Source organism: Taeniopygia guttata, chromosome 32 (assembly GCF_048771995.1).
Source record: "Taeniopygia guttata chromosome 32, bTaeGut7.mat, whole genome shotgun sequence".
NCBI lineage: Eukaryota > Metazoa > Chordata > Aves > Passeriformes > Estrildidae > Taeniopygia > Taeniopygia guttata.
The window spans coordinates 2251105-2264338 of record NC_133057.1 but is presented as its reverse complement, the minus strand read 5'-3'; the positions used below and the strand labels follow the sequence as shown (position 1 = coordinate 2264338).

At 56.3% G+C, this 13234-nt stretch overlaps 1 protein-coding gene and 3 non-coding genes across 14 annotated transcripts in view; 1 reads left to right on the top strand and 3 right to left on the bottom strand.

Moving 5' to 3' along the window:
* Positions 1 to 7118, top strand: part of LOC121468543 (tenascin-X) — a 32689-nt gene extending 25571 nt beyond the window's left edge. For 10 of the 11 annotated variants that reach the window (XM_072920552.1, XM_072920547.1, XM_072920548.1 and 7 more), the window contains 9 exons: positions 645 to 1016; positions 1669 to 2040; positions 3407 to 3531; positions 3809 to 3941; positions 4716 to 4867; positions 5267 to 5363; positions 5854 to 6015; positions 6224 to 6420; positions 6920 to 7118. In XM_072920552.1, the coding sequence (XP_072776653.1) occupies positions 645 to 1016; positions 1669 to 2040; positions 3407 to 3531; positions 3809 to 3941; positions 4716 to 4867; positions 5267 to 5363; positions 5854 to 6015; positions 6224 to 6420; positions 6920 to 7000 (1691 nt within the window). In that variant the 3' untranslated portion in view covers positions 7001 to 7118. Of the gene's footprint in view, positions 1 to 85; positions 311 to 644; positions 1017 to 1668; positions 2041 to 3406; positions 3532 to 3808; positions 3942 to 4715; positions 4868 to 5266; positions 5364 to 5853; positions 6016 to 6223; positions 6421 to 6919 lie in introns of those variants that run through there. The other variant, XR_012052391.1, reaches the window with a different exon arrangement.
* Positions 7119 to 9701: 2583 nt separating this feature from the next.
* On the bottom strand, positions 9702 to 9785 carry LOC140681213 (small nucleolar RNA SNORD45). The gene has a single exon (XR_012052452.1). It is a non-coding gene; the product is annotated as a small nucleolar RNA SNORD45 (small nucleolar RNA).
* A 1351-nt stretch (positions 9786 to 11136) lies between these two features.
* LOC121468562 (small nucleolar RNA SNORD45) lies at positions 11137 to 11220 on the bottom strand. The gene has a single exon (XR_005978482.1). It is a non-coding gene; the product is annotated as a small nucleolar RNA SNORD45 (small nucleolar RNA).
* A 1339-nt stretch (positions 11221 to 12559) lies between these two features.
* On the bottom strand, positions 12560 to 12643 carry LOC121468557 (small nucleolar RNA SNORD45). Its single transcript, XR_005978477.1, has one exon. It is a non-coding gene; the product is annotated as a small nucleolar RNA SNORD45 (small nucleolar RNA).
* Positions 12644 to 13234: the final 591 nt, after the last annotated feature.

Below are 13234 nucleotides of genomic sequence, written 5' to 3'. Positions count from 1 at the left end.
TGGTCAGAGAACCAGATGGATCACAGTATGAATGGATTGAGGGATCATGGCCATCTCATCTCTACCTGCCATCTATTCCCCACAGACCCCAGCACAAGCCAATCAATCATCAACCCTTCTACCAACGTACTGACCAGCACCTACCATCATCCACCATCATTGTCATCATCCTCTTTATCTATCATCCATCATCATCATTTTTATCATCTTCTTACCATTATGATCCATCCATGATGGTTGAAGAACTGAATGGTTGAATGGATTCTGGACTGGATTGTGCATGGATTTCTTCTCAGGTTGATGGAAGAAGGTGAAGAGGTGGATGAGTGGTTGAATGGAATTGGGAAGTAGAGGTGGATGGTGCATTCTTGGTGGGTGGTTGGATGTCCCGAAGGATGGAGGATTGTCCATGGGAAATGGGGGGTGGAAGAGGTGAAAGCTTGAGTGGATGTAGAGAGAAAGAGTCAGAAAGATGTTTGAGGGATTGGTTAGGGCATTGGGTTAAATGTTGGGTGAGATGGATGGAGACACAGATTGATGAGTAGATGGATGGATGGATGATGAATGATGGTTCATTTTGTGGATGATGAATGCACATTTGGATGGACATGTGGATATCCATCACCATCCCCTCTTAATTACAGCTGCGGCCAACTTCGATGAGCAACCCATGTCTTCAGAGAAGCTCCAACCTGAGGATCCCCAATCTAAAGATCCCCCAGTTGAGTCCCCCTCAACTGACAACCACTTGGCAAAGGCAGTGTTGGGGGAGCTGAGAGTCTCCAGTGTCAGACCCGACTCTGTACAGCTGCAGTGGAGTGTCCCCAAGGGCTCCTTTGACTCCTTCACGCTGCAGTACCGGGATGCCCATGGCCAGCCCCAGGCCCTGCCCATCGATGGCGGGTCCCGCTCAGTGACGGTGCCAGGGTTGTCCCCATCCCGCCGGTACCGCTTCCACCTCTATGGGCTGCGGGGAGGGAAAAGGATTGACCGTGCCTCTACCGACATCATCACAGGTGTGGGGGAAGTCTGAGGGGTGAGGGTGGGTGAATGAAGGGATGAAGGGTGATGGATGGAGGGAGAGATGGAGGGATCAAGTGATGGAGGAACATGTTGGTGAATGAAGGGTACAGAGAGGTACAGGAGTGAGTAGTGGAGAATGGATCAATTGATGGATGGAGGGCTCCTGAACTGGTTGGTTGGTTGATCAGTGGATGGATGGATGGATGCATGGATGGATGGATGGATGGATGGATGGATGGATGGATGGATGGATGGATGGATGACTGGCTGAGCCCATGGCTGGATTGTGCCCTGGGTGAAGGAGGGGGTAAGTGGAGGGGGGAAGGGACAGATGGAGGAATGGATTCAAGGACTGACTGAAGTTACAAAGATGGATGATGGATAGATGTTAGATTGATGACGGATAATGGACAGATAAAGACAGATGATACATGATGAGTGTTGGGGCAATTTATTGGCGGTTTGATATATCAGGTTAGTACTTGGGTGATTGGATGATCCAGTGGAGGAAGAGGTTAAAGAACCAGTTGATGTCAAAGGTGCATGGAAGAAACATAATTGGATGGACAGATGGATGGATGGATGGATGGACATTTGGTAGACACATGGATTCTCACACACATCATCATCCTGTCTCCATTGCAGCCACAGCCAAGACAGAGGAGCTGCCCCTGCCCTCAGAGGAGCCCCAACCTGAGGATCCCAAAGGAAAAGACACCCCAGTTGAGACCACCCCATCTGCAGCCCCCCAGGCACGGGCAGAGCTGGGGGAGCTGAAGGTCTCCAGTGTCAGACCCGACTCTGTGCAGCTGCAGTGGAGTGTCCCCAAGGGCTCTTTTGAGTCCTTCACGCTGCAGTACCGGGATGTCCATGGCCAGCCCCAGGCCCTGCCCATCGATGGCGGGTCCCGCTCAGTGACAGTGCCAGGTCTGTCCCCTTCCCAGCGGTACCGCTTCCACCTCTACGGGCTGCAGGGTGGGAAAAGGATTGACCATGTCTCCACTGAGGCCATCCCGGGTAAGGAGCTGCAGGGACTCCCCCAGAGCCCCTCAGGGAATGGAGCTGGCATAGGGACGGGGCAGGGAGTGGGGCCCGAGGGGAGCTGGGAGGAACTGGGGAATGCGGCTGCACTGGGGGAGCCAGAGAAATGAAGGGGACAAGGGAGCTTGGGGGGCACTGAGGACTGGTGAATTTAGGGGAAGTGGGAACTGGAGGCAACCAGGAATTGGAGGGGACTGGAGATTAGGGGAGTGCAACATCTGGAGGGACTCTGATCAGCTGGGGACTGAGGAACTGGGGACAGCTAGGGCGACTGGCTAGAAATGAGGCCTGGGGCATTTGGGGGCCTGAGTGAAACTGTGTGGAACTGGGCAATGGTGGGAACTGGGGTGAACTGGGGTGGGATGGAGCTGAGGACTAGCTAGGATTGGGGGAAATGGCATGGGGGAGAATTTGGGGGGTACTGGGTAGCTGTGGGGATCTGCGAACTGGGAGGGACTGGGGACTTGGGGAACTGGAGGAATATGGGGGATTAGTTATTGGGGTGACTGGGTCCCACTGATAGCTCAGTGGGGACCAGGGAGAACAGTGGGGAACTGTGACTAGAGGGGGATTGGGAGCAACTGGGGCTGACTAGAGGGGGATTTTGGGAGCAACTGGGGCTGAGGATACTTGGGAGAACTGGGGAAACCTGGGAGCTGGGGGTAGCCAGTGGACTGCAGGGAACTGGAGATTAGGGGCAATGTAGCACTGGGAGCAACTGGCAGGAGAACTGAGAACTGGGGGTTCTGGAGGAACTCAGGACGACTTGGGACAACCATGAGGTGTGAGGAACTGGGGGAAACAGGAGACTGGGGTGAACTGGGGGCAACTGGGGACTCAGAGGCCTAGGCACAAGTGAGAGAGGATTATGAGGCACTGGGGGAACTGGGTCTGGGAGGAACTGGAGGGAACTGGGGACTGAAGGGACTGGGGGAAACAGGTCTGAGGGAGACTGAGGGGAACTGGGAATGGGGGTGACTGGAGAATGAGGGGAAACTGGGTCCAGGAGGGGACTGGGGCCTGGCAAGTACTGGGGGAAACTGGGCACTGAGAAGAACTCAGGGGACTAGGGGGGACTGGGAGGTACTGAAGGAACAGGTCTGGCAGGCACTGGGGGAAACTGGGGCCTGAGGGTGACTGGGGGAGGACTGGTCTCAGGAGTCTGGGAAAAATGAGGGGGAACTGGGGCATCTCCATTGGGCACAGTGTGTGGGCAGGGCTGTTTGGGGTATCAGCAGATGTGGGGGGGGTTGGGGTGGAAGAAGTGTTTTTGGGGTAACAGTGTGAGATTTCAGGGTGCCAGCTGGGCTGTCTAAGGTGACAGCATTGTGTCCTTCCCCAGGCACCCCAGGGACCCTCTGGGTAGGCTCTGTGTGGCCCCGCAGTGCATGGCTGCACTGGAACCCCCTGCAAGCCCCCCCTGATGGCTATGAGCTGGAGTATGGCCCCCCTGCCGGACCCCAGCAGGTAACAGCCCCCCAAAGGATCCTAAAAACCCTGGAACACCCAGGGTGTCCCCCCAGTATCTCCTTGGGGGACCCCAGTAACCTGCTGGATACCTTCAGGTATCCTAGTAACACCCCTGGGGACCCCAGTAACACCTCAGGGCATCCCATTATCCTCCTCTGGTAATGGCACCCCAATACACCTCCGAGAGACCCAAATAATGCCTTTGGGCATGCCAATACCTTTCTGGGGACTCCACTATCCCCCTGGGATAACCCAGGACCCCTCGTGCCCCCAGACCCTGTGGCTGCCTCCCGAGGCTACGTCGCAGCAGCTGTGGGGACTAGAGCCGGCAGGACACTATGGGGTGCGCTTGTGGGGCCGCGGGGGAGACCCCCAAACAGCCCCCCTCGAGGCCACCTTTGACACTCGTGAGTGGGGCGAGCTAAGGGGTGTGGAGGGGTCATTAGGGGGGTGCACATGGACCCCCAGGTCCTTTTGTGGGGGTTGGGGTTATTGGTGGGGGAAGCTATGTCCCTTGGAGGGAAGGCTGGAATTTGGGGGGCATCTGAACCCCCGAGTGCTTTTGGGAGGGGGGTGGGTGGGTGGGTCCATGGGAGGGGGACACCTGAGAGAGGGGTTGGGTTATGGTGGGGGGGCACCCAAACAGCTGAGTCATTTTGGAAGGGGGTTATTTGGGGGGGTGGGAGTGTACACAACCAGACACTTGGGTCTTCTGGGTGTCCTGGAGTGAGGGGGGTCCCGGGTATCTGTGTCCTTTTTGGAGGGGTTACCTGGGAGGGTGCCCGAGTCCTTTGGGGGAAGGGGTTGGGTTGATGGGCAAGGGTGGGTCCTTGAGAGAGGCACCTGGTTTCCTGGGTCCATTTTGTGGGGCTGGGTCCTGGGGAAAGGGGTGTCATTTTGGCGGGCTGGGACACGGACAGCTGGGTCACTGGAGAGGGGAAAACCCATTGTGGGGACACCTGTACCCCTGGGGTCCTTTGTAGGGGGTGAATACCGGGGGTGCGGGCTGGGTCCTGGCGGGGGGCAGTTATTGGGTGGGGAACACCCGACCCCCTGGGTCCCTGGATAGGGGTAGGACACTTGAGTCAGAGATTCTGTGTCCTTTTGGGGAGTGGGGAACCAGCACCCCTGAGTCCCCAGAAACCCCTGGGGTGTCTGAGGGGACCCCCATGCTTCCCCAGCTCCCCTCCCGCACCCGCACCCCCGGGACTGCGCCGAGGAGCAGCTGAACGGGCCGGGCCCCTCGCGGGAGACCCTCATCTTCCTCCGGGGGGACCCGGCCCGGCCCCTCAGGGTCTTCTGTGACATGGAGACAGACGGCGGCGGCTGGCTGGTGGGACTGGGAGCACTGGGGGCACTGTGGGGGGAGCTTCTACAGGGAGGAGGCTATATGGAGTTCTGGGGCGGGGAAAGAGGGGCTTTGGGGGAAATATTTCCCTATTTTGGGGGAAAAAATATTTCCCTACTTTGGGGGAAATAGGGGGTCCTGCAGGAGAAGCAGGGGGTGTTGGGGGACACTGGGGGGGAAAAGAGGGGTTTGGGGGGCAATAAGGGGTCCTGCAGGAGAAGCAGGGGGTGCTGGGGGGCACTGGGGAGGTGGAGGGGCGATGTGAAAGCACTGGAAGGGGAACTGGGGGTACTGGGAGGGGCTGGGGGCCTTCTACAGGGTTTATGGGAGGGAAATAGGGGTACGGGGAATTTTGGGGTACCCCCAACTCCCCCCCTCCCGCAGGTGTTCCAGCGCCGCCAGGACGGGAGCACCGACTTTTGGCGGGGGTGGGAGTCGTACGCCCGCGGCTTCGGCAACATCAGCGGCGAATTCTGGCTCGGTGAGCGGCACTGGGGGCTGGGGAGACCCATAAAAATTTGAGGGGATATGGTGCCAACAGAGGCACTCTGGGGGTTTGGGGACAGGAAGTACTCGGTGGGGTCCCAGAACTTGGGGGTTCCCCACGGGGCCGAGGGGGAGACTTGTAGGATGCAGGGCAGCTCCGGGCAATTGGGAGGCAGGTTTTGGGGTGCAGGGAACGAGGCACTGACTAAGGAGTCCAGGGGGTTTGCCCAAAGGTCTGGAGGGGCTTTCCACAGACATTCAGGTCTGGTTTGGGGGCCACAGGGGTCTGGGAAGGACTTGGGGGGGGTCTCCAGAAGTTTCATGGGGGAGCACCCAGGAGTTAGGGCAGGCTCGAAGGGTCCAGGGGGCACTTGATGGGTTTGAAGGGTCCCCAGTATTGCAGGGGACACGCAGGAGTTGGGGGGGACGGGGAAACTGGCGGGGCCCGCAGGATTTCTGGGGTGCCGGACAATTTTGGGGCGCAGGTAACGAGGCGCTACACGAGCTGACGACCGCGACCCGCACGGAGCTGCGCATTGACCTGCGGACCGGCCGCGACTCCGCCTTCGCTCTCTATCGCGACTTCGCTGTCGGCAGCGCCGAGGAGCGATACCGGCTCCGAGTGGGAGCGTTCAGCGGCACCGCCGGTGCGCGGAGCGGGGCTCGGGGGGTCCCGGGGAATTCTGCGGGTCCTGATGGGGTTTTGGGGCCCGCTGGCTGGCAGGGGTCTGTGAGTCCCTGGAGGATTTGGAGGTCCCCGATGGGTTTTGGGGTGGGGTTTTTGGGACTCCTGGGGGTATTGGGGTTTCTGGTGGGTTTGGGGGTCTCTGGAGGCGCTGACAGCCGCCCCCACAGGGGACGCCCTCTCCTACCACTCGGGCAGCCCCTTCTCCACACGGGACCGGGACTTTCGAGACCCTCGGGACCGCCGGGACCCCTCGGGGCGGCCCCGGCCCCCGCCCTGCGCCGTGGCCTATGGGGGAGCCTGGTGGTACCGCAACTGCCACTACGCCAACCTGAACGGGCGCTACGGGACCCCCCGAGACCACCAGGTACCGGGGCCAGGGGGGTTATGGCGGGCTAGGAGGGAATTTGGGAGGTCTGAGGAGGCTTTGCAAGGGGCTGCTGGGCGTTTTTAGGGGGCTGTAGGAAGCTTGGGGGGCTGAATAGGGAGGTCTAGGGGGCCTTTGGGTGGACTACAGGACTATGGGGGGGTATGGGGTATATGAGGGAACCTGTGGCAGGGGGTCTATGGGGGTTCTGTGGTGGTTTCTAAGGGTCCATAGGGGTCTGTGGGAGTCTGTAGGGTTTCATAGGGCTCTATGGAAAACAGGGTCTATGTGATTCTATAGGGCCTGTGGGGATCTGTATGATTTCTGGGGGTCTGTCTATGGAGATCTCTGTGAGGGTCCATGAGTGGCAACAGGAATCTAGGAAGGTCTATAGGGATCCTTAGGGTCTGCAGGGGTCTCTGTGGTCTGTAGGGGTCTATGAGGACTCAGGGGAGGGTCTCTAGAAGTCTGCAAGGGTTCTGACACCCCTTCCCCGCAGGGCATCCACTGGTTCCCCTGGAAAGGCTTCAACGTCTCCATCCCCTTCACTGAGATGAAGCTGCGGCCGCAGCGTGGCTGAGGGGGTCCCCTGAGTGCTGGGGCTAGGGGATCCCAGAGCCCCTGGGGGGGCCCAAATGGGACCTGGGGAGGCTCAAAGGTGAAACTTTTATTGGGGGGGTAATAAAAGCTGATGGTGACTCCTCTGTCCTGTGGTCAACCAGGAACTGGGGGGGAGAGAGCACAGAGTCAGACTGAGGTCAAGGTCATTCCAGAGTCAAGGTCATCGCCTTGGTGAGGAGGGCAGCTCCAAATGGTCCCTGCAGTTCTGCTGGACCTGATCCCCCCACTGGCCCTGGAGATGCTGAGATGTCCCAGCCTGGGCAACATGAACATGTGGACAGGGATGGGATAGGATGGGATGAACCATCCAGTGAAGCCAAAACAGAGGGCACAGGGTCAGGGAAAACAACTCCTTGGAACACCGTGGGTGTCCTTCTGAGACTCAGAGATGGATCTGGGTCGTGGTCATGCCATGGTCACATCATGGTAGTCTCCTGGTCATGGTCATGTCATGGTCATCTCATTGTCACAGGCATCTCATGGTTGTGTCGCAGTCATCTTGTCTCACAATGACCCCATGGTCATCTCAATTTCATGGCCATGGTCATCTCAAGGTCACTCAGCTGCTGCCCTGGAGTGGGAATTCAATCCCTGACCTCGGTGTGAGGGTCCAGCCCCTGATCCGGGGTGGAGGTTCTGTCCCTGCACAGCCACTTTCTGTGCCTGGGTCATGGATCCCTTCCAGCACCTCAGGATTTCTGGAGTCCTTTATCCCACGATAAAGAGACATGTCCTCAACTCTTGTGGCATTGGTAAAGGCTCGAGCATTTGGAGTTCCATGAGCAGCTAAATCTGTTGTGCTCAGCCTGGGGTTCCACCAGAACCGCTCCAGAGGCAGGGATGGGATCTGCACAGAAAGCTGCTGGAACAGGTCACGGGCAGCCACAGCTGCATCTGTGCCCAACCCAGCACTGGTGTCCCTGTGCCACCACTCCCCAGTGCTCCCCAGTGCCTCCAGGGCTTGGAGATCCTTGTCATGCAGCTGTTCCCATGGCCTGTGACCCTGCTGTCCCCACACCTCCCCCTTTTCCCTGACCCCAGAGTCCTGGTGTCCCAGGCAGAGGGGTCAGTGCAGCCCCAGTCCAGCCCAAGGGATTTGACAGGAGTAAGGGGTGACACGTGGAGATGTCGAGTTTGAGGCTGGGGTCAGCTCCAGGGGAATTTCTGATGGAAAGGCTGCACTGGGAGCCAAAGGGCCCTGGAGATGGGGGAATCTGCCTCTGGGAGCTGTTGGTGGGTGGCTTCACGTTGGAGCTGTGGGGTCACCAGCACAGCATGGTCCACCTCAGCCCCTCCAGGGAAAACTGCTCCATGCAGGAAGCTGATGTTTGGAAGGGTCCATGGGGGTCCTGCCTGGTGGTCTCAGCACCTCTGAAAGGATCCACTGCTCCCAGCAACGTGGCAACACATGGTACCTCGGCTAACAGGGTCACACCCATATGGAAATGGGAATATTTTGGATCTAGAGGCTCAGGATCACATATTTTGCCTCCCTGAATATGCACACAACTATCACAACACACAGAAAACCGTAAGACTGCAGTGTCACAGGGTCCAGCTTGGGATCAGATGCTGGCTGGATGAGAGGTACCCAGCAAAGCTGCTTTATTACTGCTCTTCTCAGCAGAAAGGGGAGAGGAAATATAAGGAAAGGCTCATGCCCTGAGTTAAGGACAGGGAGAAATAACTCACTGATCACTGGAAAAACAGACTCGGATAAGGAAATTTAGCTGAAGTTATTGCCAAAAATATCAGAGGATACTGAGAAGTAAAAACAAGTCTTACAAGCACCTTGCCCACATCCTTCCTCCTTCCTGAGCTCTCCCTCCTCCCTATAAGACAATCATTCTCTCCAAGGACACACAAACAGAACAAAAAATAGTTTTAATAAAATCAAAGGAATGCTGAAATTCCAGCAGAAAATACAGCACAAAAAGCAAAACCTGGATTTCAAAAACACAAAAGGACCTGAAATAACAAGGGGCCCTGCCCCATTTCCTTCCCCTGCCCACAAATCAATGACACGGGAGCTGACAGGAGCCCAGGACACCCGCACGGAGCTGCGTGTCCCTGAGCACACCCCAGCAACACCTTCCCAAGTGCTGCAAATCTCACTGCACATCCAAAGCCCTGGGAGCCCCGAGACCCCACCAGCACCTGAGTCACCCCAAACCTCACCTGACACACACCACCAGGACCTGCAGCCATGGGGATGCTCAAAAATGCTGGATCATACATCTGGGCTGGCCAGAACAGTCCACGTTCAACAAGACACCTGCAAGAAGCACAAAACATTCCAGGTTTAGGGCCACACTGACCACAGGTGCCAATTCCCTCCTGCACACTCCCACCTGCAGCTGCACCAGCCCAGCTGCACACACAGAACCTGCACAGCTCTGCCAGCACACGGGGCTCAGGGACACCTGAGACAACATTCCCACATGCACCTGGACACAAACTGCCAAACCATGGAATTCGGGACACATGAGAGCCACACATGGGCACAAAATCCATGCCTCAAGCCTGAACTGCACCTGCCCCACCTGGCAATGGGGCAGATCCCAAACGGGACCCCTCTCCTCAGCCTGGCTCCAAGTCTGGCATGAGGACTCCATCCCACAACTGCCTAAAGCTCCACTGCCACAGGGATCAGAGTGTGCCGGGCCTCAGAGTAATTCTAGAGCTAAAGTGGTGAGAGACATCAGCCCCGCTCAGATAATACATGCCAGCGCTCATCCCGGGCCCGACAACTGCCTCCTCCTCCTCCTTTCACCCCCATCCCCCTCTGTTCCCGTCTCTGAGAGACCAAATCATTGCGGTCAACAGCTCAAGGTTTGTTACAAAGGATTTTTTTGCCCATTATGACTAAACTGTGTAGAGAGGCTCCGGACACATAAGCCCACTCCTCTCTGAGGATGCCTTCTGAGGAAAAACTCAGACTGTGACGCAAGCCACTTAAGAGAACCTGAGATAGATAAAAGTGACACTGTTGTTTAATTATCTCTGGTCTAGAGACAAGTAAATAAGGATGAGGGAGAAAAAAGTATCCCCCAGAAATCCAAACCAACCAACTGTCCTGAACATCAGCTCTGGGTGGATTTGGCATGCAGGAGGCCATGGCCCACAGACCCAATGCCCTGAGGTTTGCACACACTCCCCCAGCCAAAGGGTTGCAGGAGAGGTTTTCGGTGTGTGGCAAAACTTCTGGTCAGAGGCAGTGAACACCCATCCTCCCTTATGGAAAACGGCTCCCTTGTAAAACTCCCACCCCAATTAGATCACACACACAAGATATTCAGGTGAATGGCAGCCGAGGAGCAGTGAGAAACCATCAAGGACCCTCAAAGCTCCTCAGACTCATTTTCATTTCTTGAGGCCTTTACCACAGCACTGCATGTGAAGCAATGTGATGGAAAAGATCCTGAATCTGCTGCCAGACACTGGGTCAAACGTGCTGCCCCACTCATTGCCCTCCCTGTGAAGGTTCCTGGGCGTTCCCATCAAGCCTTCTAGAATCATAATCTATTGGAATACATCACCAGCCCCTGGCTGCAGATATCAATGCACAACCAAAGCCCCTGGAGATCCGGGACCTCGCCAGCACTTGAGACACCCCAAACCTCACCTGACACACACCACCAGGACCTGCAGCCATGGAGACTTTTGAAAATGCTGGATCATACATCTCGGATGGCCAGAACGGCCCAGGCTAAACCAAACACCTGCAAGAAGCACAAAACATTCCAGGTTTAGGGCCACACTGACCACAGGTGCCACTCCCCTCCTGCAGCTGCACCAGCCCAGCTGCACACACAGAACCTGCACAGCTCTGCCAGCACACGGGGGCTCAGGGACACCACAGGACAACATTCCCACATCAACCAGGACACAAACTGCCAAACCATGGAATTCGGGACATGTGAGAGCCACACATGGGCACAAAATCCATGCCTCAAGCCTGAACTGCACCTGCCCCACCTGGCAATGGGGCAGATCCCAACTGGGACCCCTCTCCTCAGCCTGGCTCCAAGTCTGGCAGGAGGACTCCATCCCACAACTGGCTAAAGCTCCACTGCCACAGGGATCGGAGTGTGCCGGGCCTCAGAGTAATTCTAGAGCTAAAGCGGTGAGAGACATCAGCCCCGCTCAGATAATACATGCCAGCGCTCATCCCGGGCCCGACAACTGCCTCCTCCTCCTCCTCCTTTCACCCCCATCCCCCTCTCTTCCCATCTGTGAGACACTGAAACATTCTAATCAATGGCTCAACCTTTCCTACAAAGGATTTTTTTGCCCATTATGCCTAAACTCTGTAAAGAGGCTGCAGCCACTCAAACCCACCCATGTCTGAAGATTCCTCCTGAGGGGAAATTAAGACTATGCCTAACGGAATCTGAGATAAAGATGACACGGTTGTTCAATTATCTCAGGCCTAGAGACAAGTAAATAAGGAGGAAGGAAAAAAAAGTATCCCCCAGAAAGCCAAACCCACCAACTGTCCTGAACATCAGCTCTGGGTGGATTTGGCATGCAGGAAGCCATGACCCATAGACCCAATGCCCTGAGGTTTGCACACACTCCCCCAGCCAAAGGGTTCCAGGAGAGGTTTTTGGTGTGTGGCAAAACTTCTGGTCACAGGCAGTGAACACCCATCCTCCCTTATGGAAAACGGCTCCCTTGTAAAACTCCCACCCCAATTAGATCACACACACAAGATATTGACGTGAATGGCAGCTGAGGAGCAGTGAGAAACCATCAAGGACCCTCAAAGCTCCTCAGACTCATTTTCATTAACTGAGGCCTTTACCACAGCACTGCATGTGAAGCAATGTGATGGAAAAGATCCTGAATCTGCTGCCACACACTGGGTCAAACGTGCTGCCCCGCTCATCCCCTACCCTGGGAAGGTTCCTGGGCGTTCCCATCAGACTTTCTAGAATCATAATCTATTGGAGCACAACACCAGCCCCTGGCTGCAGATATCAATGCACAAACAAAGCCCCTGGAGATCCGGGACCTTGCCAGCACCTGAGTCACCCCAAACCTCACCTGACACACACCACCAGGACCTGCAGCCATGGGGGCGCTCAAAAATGTTGGATCATACATCTGGGACGGCCAGAACGGCCCATGCACAACCAGAAATCTGCAAGAAGCACAAAACATTCCAGGTTTAGGGCCACACTGACCACAGGTGCCAATTCCCTCCTGCAGCTGCACCAGCCCAGCTGCACACACAGAACCTGCACAGCTCTGCCAGCACACGGGGGCTCAGGGACACCTGAGACAACATTCCCACATGCACCTGGACACAAACAGCCAAACCATGGAATTCGGGACACGTGAGAGCCACACATGGGCACAAAACCCACGGCTCAGCCCAGGACTGCACCTGCCCCACCTGGCAATGGGGCAGATCCCAAACGGGACCCCTCTCCTCAACCTGGCTCCAAGTCTGGCATGAGGACTCCATCCCACAACTGGCTAAAGCTCCACTGCCACAGGGATCGGAGTGTGCCGGGCCTCAGAGTAATTCTAGAGCTAAAGCGGTGAGAGACATCAGCCCCGCTCAGATAATACATGCCAGCGCTCATCCCGGGCCCGACAACTGCCTCCTCCTCCTCCTCATTTCACCACTATCCCTCTTCTCTTCCCATCTCTGAGAGACTGAAACATTCTAATCAATGGCTCAACCTTTGCTACAAAAGATTTTTTGCCCATTATGGTAAAGTGTATAAAGAGGCTGCGGCCCATTACACTGAGCCCACTCCTCCCTGATGGTGCCTCCTGAGGAAAACTTCGGGCTGTGTCTTAAGATGCCTAAGGGAACCTCAGAGCGACAAAGGTGACACTGTTGTTCAATTATCTCAGGTCTAGAGACAAGTAAATATGGTTGAGGGAGACCAAAGTATCCCCCAGAAAGCCAAACCCAGCAACTGTCCTGAACATCAGCTCTGGTAGGGCTTCATGGTCGAGGCCATGGGCCACAGACACAATGCCCTGAGGTTTGCACACACTCCCCCAAACCAAAGGCTTCCAGGAGAGGTTTTCGTCTATGGCAAAAATTCTGGTCAGAGACACTGAATACCCATCCTCTCTTATTCAAAATGGCTCAGCTGTAAAACGCCAAGAGAGAGAAAGTCACCACACACACAGGACATTCACGTGAAGGGCAGCTGAGGAGGGGCAAGAA